Genomic DNA, 6,079 nt, shown 5'->3' with positions numbered 1-6,079 from the left:
TGTGTATATATATATATATATATATATATATATATATATATATATATATATATATATATATTAAACATTTTTAATTCATTATAAATCTAGTTTTGATCTATAGTAGTTTTACCACCACTCACTCACATCATCAACACATCTCTCCTCACAGGTACTTTCCCCACTGCATTCAAGCAGGCTCAGATAACCCCACTCCTCAAAAAACCTACATTAAACACTTCACTTACAGATAGCTACAGACCTGTCGCTCTCCTTCCTTTCATAGCAAACACACTAGAACAAGTTGTTTTTAACCAGGTTTCATTATTTCTTACACAGAACAACCAACTGGATCCTAACCAGTCAGGCTTCAGTAGTGGCTATTCAACTGAGACTGCACTACTGTCAGTCACTGAAGCCCAGCGGATTGGAAAAGCTGATTCCAAATAATCAGTTCTTATTCTGCTGGATCTATCTGCTGCTTTTGATACGGTGAATCATCAGATCCTCCTGTCCACCCTCTCATCACTAAGCATCACAGGGATTCCACTTCGCTGGTTTGAATCCTTTCTCACTAGTAGGTCTTTCAGGGTGGCATGTGGTGGGGAGGTATCCAAAGCACATCAGCTGGTCACTGGGGTTCCTCAGGGATCAGTTCTTGGACCCCTCCTCTTCTCCATATGCACTACATCACTGGGTCCCATCATACAGGCACATGGCTTCTCCTACCATTGCTATGCTGATGACACACAGCTCTATCTCTCATTTCAACCAGATGATCCAACGGTAGCTGCACAGATCTCAGGCTGCCTGGCGGACATCTCAGCATGGATGAAAGAACATCACCTACAGCTCAACCTGGCCAAGACTGAGCTTCTTGTCTTCCCGGCCACTCCAAATCTACAGCATGACTTCACCGTACAGTTAGGTTCATCAACAATTACCCCATCAAGTTCGGCCAGAAATCTTGGTGTAATCTTTGATGACCAGGTGACTTTCAAAGACCACATTGCAAAAACTGCTCGATCTTGCAGGTTTGCATTGCACAACATCAGAAAGATTAAAGACATTGATGCTTGCATATAGAACAGCCTCAGGCTCAGCACCCACCTACTTCCACTCACTCTTACGAATCTACATCCCCTCCAGAAGTCTGAGGCCCACTAGTGAGCGACGCCTCGTGGTACCATCACAAAGAGGCACAAAATCACTTTCCAGAACATTTTCGTTCACCGTTCCTGGCTGGTGGAATGATCTTCCCACCCCTATCCGGAATGCTGATTCCCTGACAATTTTCAAGCGACAGCTGAAAACCCACCTCTTTCGTCACTATCTGAAAAAAATCATCCTATCATCCTAAAAAAAAAAAAAGATTTCTCTCTTCTTTCATCTTTCTCTGTCTAGCTTATTTGAACAATGCTTGAAACTTGGTATGACGAGCACTTCCTGTCTATTTGCCTCTTTAAGATGAATCGCTTGATGTATTCCCCAATTGTAAGTCGCTTGGGATAAAAGCGCCTGCTAAATGAATAAATGTAAATGTAGTAAAATGTAGGCTACTGTAAGATTGGAAATGTATTTAATTTGTATCTATATTGTATGAAGCGCTATAGAAATCAATGTGACTTGACTAGCGACGTCATCATACGACATCACACTCTTCACTTTTGAAACTATCTGAATGTCCCTTCTCGGGTAATGAATTAAACCTAAGTGTGCTTTTTCATAATTAAAGCCTGCTAAATGAATAAATGTAAATGTAGTAAAATGTAGGCTACTGTAAGATTGGAAATGTATTTAATTTGTATCTATATTGTATGAAGCGCTATAGAAATCAATGTGACTTGACTAGCGACGTCATCACACTCTTCACTTTTGAAACTATCTGAATGTCCCTTCTCGGGTAATGAATTAAACCTAAGTGTGCTTTTTCATAATTAAAACATGAAGCGTATCGTATCTCTAGAGGATGCTGAACTTCACACGCCATAATTAAAATGCCCTTTCCTCAGGGGTTTCCTGATGTAACATCGGTCCCCGAGCTCAGTGCACTATGGGAAGGTGGTGAGGTGAGGTTAATGTACAGATGTGTGACTGCTAACTCACCTGAGTCCTGTGCAGGTGCTGAGGCTGACCTCTGACCCCGGGTGACCCTCCACCTCGCCATGATAGTAGCAGTGAATCTGGGACAAAAAAAACAGGAGGTTCAGATGTTTACACCAATCAATGTATTTTAAAGTAAAGTCAGGGTAAATGATCAAATGGACTTATATGCACAAAAACACTTGCACTTCCTGCTGTTTTACATGCAACTGAATCAAACTGATTAAATATAATTTCTTTTGGCTAACACAATAGAATAAACAAAACAGTTTCTGTATTGTCATTGTTTAAGAATGGTTTTATTGTTCACATTTTGCCATTAAATAGCCTAGAATTAACCCTGTGAAACCTTACATAATATACGTATTACAGACTTTTAAGTTTGTTTAATGTGATTATTGTTTGATGTGATTTTGTTAAGTTGTTAAGCACGAGCTGAAGGTGGATGTTTGTACAATTACACTAAAAGACCTTCTACTTGTAAAAGTATAAACGATCAAGCAGACAACAAGTGCAACAAGTTTAACAGGTTTAAGACCGTACTGACCATTTTGAGGCCTCAGAAATATATCAAATATGATACAGCAGGCTTTATGGGGGTTAAAAGGTATAACTATTGTGACAACATGCCCCACTGTAGGGGTCAAAGACCCATGTTTTCAGCTGCCTTGCTTCAGGAGGTGCTTTTCTCACTCATTTTCTCAAAAGAAAACCATTTGTGAATAAAAACAAACAAATTAATTACAACATTACAGACTTGATTTGATTTGAGTCAAAAGATGTAGAAAATCTGACAAAAAAACAAAGCAAAAGTCTGATTACTTTCATTCTTTTATGATAATGGAATAAACTGCAATCAAATGAGGCATTGCGAATGACATAATCAAATCAGAAAGCATGGTAAATCTATTGACATTTAGCTCTTGATTGTATGGATCTGCTTCTGTATTCTGCTCACAGCGCATGCATCATGTAAATTGTTGCTGTGTGTTTGTACGCAGCGAGAGGCTCTTCAGGACAGAGTAGTTTGTCTGTGGAAGTGAGCAGCACTTGTCTGGTTTGGACTGGGAACGGCTCTGGCAGAGATTCTCTAGAGCTTCACAACAATCCTTTCCAAGACTCGCTCTGTCTGCACAAACTACAGAAAGAAATACTGTCCTATTTTCAGCGCTGGCCCAGTGGTTTTACTCTTTCTTACTTTCTTTAAAGACATTTGCATTTTTAACCTTTTCCTGTTGGGTGTTTTCAGACTTTATCCAGTAACCACAGTGTAAAAATATCCCAAAAACAACAAATAAAGCAATGATACAGCTATTTTACCATGGTAAAAGGGTGTTGTTGGGCAAAAAAAATACTTATTTTATTACTTATCAATTTTATTATTAAATCTGTAGAATTTAGAAAGCTAAGTTTGTAATTTCTAAATATATTAATTCACAGCATTTTTATTTTATAAATTTTTGTCCACCACCTGTATGTTATTCAATACAATTCTAAATAAATAAATAAATTAGTAAATCGATAAATATGATAAGTTTATCATTATTAAAAGTCTTTATTTTTACTTTAAAAATGTAATAATAAAAAATAATAATAAATAATAATAAAAATAATTTTTACTTTATTTATCCAGCGAGATCAGAGAGAATTCTACTTTTTTTGTGTCAATATTGTTTTGATGAATATTTTCAGTAAACAGTATAAAAGCTTGTTAGGAAAGCGAGGGTTGTTGTTTCTAAAACGGTTAATTTTTGCCATTTTATTTTTATTCATTTTTTATTAATCTTTATGATATTCAACGTAAGTAAATAAATAAATAATACCAAAACCAACAATAACTATTATTAGTTAAACAATTTTAAAAGTCTTTTAACTGTGAAAAATGTACTTTTTACTTAGTAAATTTTTATTTTCTTAATGTTTATGAAAGGCTTATTCAATTTAAGTCCAGTCAGAGCAAGCAAGAAATTTCCATTTTTTCTTGTCAATATTGTTTTGATTCATATTTCCAATAAAGAGCTCATTAGGAAAGCTGTAGGCTGTTTTGATGGTTGCCGATCAATATAGTAACTTGCCTTTAATATAGCATCTGTATCATGCTTTCAAATGCGGCTCATCCAGTCAGATTTTACTGCTTTATAAAGCTCATTTTATTTCATATTCATCCCAGCACACCAGTGACATTGGGGTTATTTAAAGAGCATGTCCTGCTGTAAACTCCAGTCCTCCATATATCTCTGAGTCTATGAGGACATCCATCATAACATACAGCGCCCTGAGCTATGGTGTCCATCACTGCATTGTTTCCTGTCAGCCGTCGGACAAAAAAAGACATTCCACTTCCATTATTAACAATGAAACACAAAGCCACAGACCCGCCAGCTGAATTCAAATCATAACTCTATGTATACAGCATGTGGATTTGAACAGACTCAACAAACAAGTGTCTAGCAAATGAGTGCATAAATTAATACATGTAAATAATAAAGTTATTCTCAATGCAAATGCTTTACCCTACAATCAGACGCAGACTGAGAATATGCAGCATTATTATTAGGATCTTTCAGTATGCTCTGTACTGCTATTTTGGTGAAAATATGCATAATTCTGTGAAATGGGATTTAACATGGCACAACATTAAATAAAGCATAGTAATATCTGTAAGGCAAGAGCAACATTGATGTACTTCAAACAACCAGCAACTTTAACAAAGGTATTGTAAAGATTTTGTTCATAATAATGATTAAGGATAAATGTGATCAAATGCATGTTCTGAATACATGTAGCTTCTCAGTGATGTAAAGGCTAACAGATGGTGTGCGGTCAGTTCAGGTCCAGTGTTAAATCACTTGGTCGCTTCATACTGTGGGCCACAGCGGAGACGTGATGAGTGAGATCATACTAACCCCTCCCTTCAACTCCACACGTTTGTGCAACGTATGCCATTTTTGTTTGATTCATTTTCATTCATTGCCTGTATGTTTTTAAACCAACAAACAAAAAATCAAACCTTGAAAAAATTCACCTGTTTCTAAGTGTTCATTCACACCAATTTTGTTTTGTTAATTTTTATCATCACCTAAATGTTTTGAATATGATTCTAAAAAAAACAAACAAACAACCCTTCATTCACTTGTTTCTAAAAGTGTTCCTATACACCATTTTTAATAAATTTTTGTCCACCACCTATATGTTATTCAGTATAATTTAAGATAAATAAAAAATTAATTAATTAATAATATAAAAAATATTAATAATGATAATAAACACATTCATTCAACTCCACCAGTTTTTAAAATTTATTTCCTGTTCTAATCGCTGTAATATACTGACGATTTAAGCCTTTCTCGGGTGTTGGGCAGCATCCGACTGAGCGAGTCCAAATGTGCCTCAGAGGAGTGCTGCTTCAAGATGAAATAACGGCAGCGCACACACAACCATAAAACAGACTTAATCAAAAGCGGAGGAGGTCTGGGAGAACAGACACACACTGACACACTCCTCAAGTCATTCTGGAACACAACTGAGTGAGTACACTCCATCTGGGCCCTGGATCTCATCAGATCAGCACAATTCATCCCGTTTACAGCACAAAACATGCTGTTCTGTTGCCTGGTGCACAAATGTTTGGATGCAGCAAATACATCAATTACTGTAGAATTCGATCAGCGCTGTGAAACCTTGTTTTAGGGCCAGGTGTGCAAGATAGATCATGCAATGGTAAGAATGAGTCAAGCGCAGTATGGCTGATATATGCAAGTGACTGCTTTACATTATTTACACATAAAACTGATGAGAAACAACAATGTGAAAACACAGAGCTGGACGTATCCCAGTGCCAGTCACAAAGTGGATGAAATTGTTATTAAGAGGAGTTTGATAAGTACAAGATTAAGTTTAGTTGTTGATGATGATCTAGGTCATGGGTTTGATTCCCAGGTAACGCATGAACCTTCAATGCAATAAATGTCAGGATAAAAGCATCTGCCAATTGGAA

General features: G+C 36.5%; 1 protein-coding gene across 1 annotated transcript in view; it reads right to left on the bottom strand.

Annotated features, from left to right (window-relative positions):
- Nucleotides 1-6,079, bottom strand: part of LOC107567806 (disintegrin and metalloproteinase domain-containing protein 12-like) — a 105,386-nt gene that overhangs the window by 48,286 nt on the left and 51,021 nt on the right. Inside the window, exon 5 of the mRNA XM_016253574.1 lies at nucleotides 2,086-2,162. Within this exon, the coding sequence (XP_016109060.1) occupies nucleotides 2,086-2,162 (77 nt within the window). The remainder of the gene's footprint in view (nucleotides 1-2,085; nucleotides 2,163-6,079) is intronic.

This window comes from Sinocyclocheilus grahami, unplaced genomic scaffold (assembly GCF_001515645.1).
Source record: "Sinocyclocheilus grahami isolate Dianchi unplaced genomic scaffold, SAMN03320097.WGS_v1.1 scaffold1189.1, whole genome shotgun sequence".
NCBI classification, from domain to species: Eukaryota; Metazoa; Chordata; class Actinopteri; order Cypriniformes; family Cyprinidae; genus Sinocyclocheilus; species Sinocyclocheilus grahami.
This window is presented reverse-complemented; position numbering and strand designations above follow the sequence as displayed.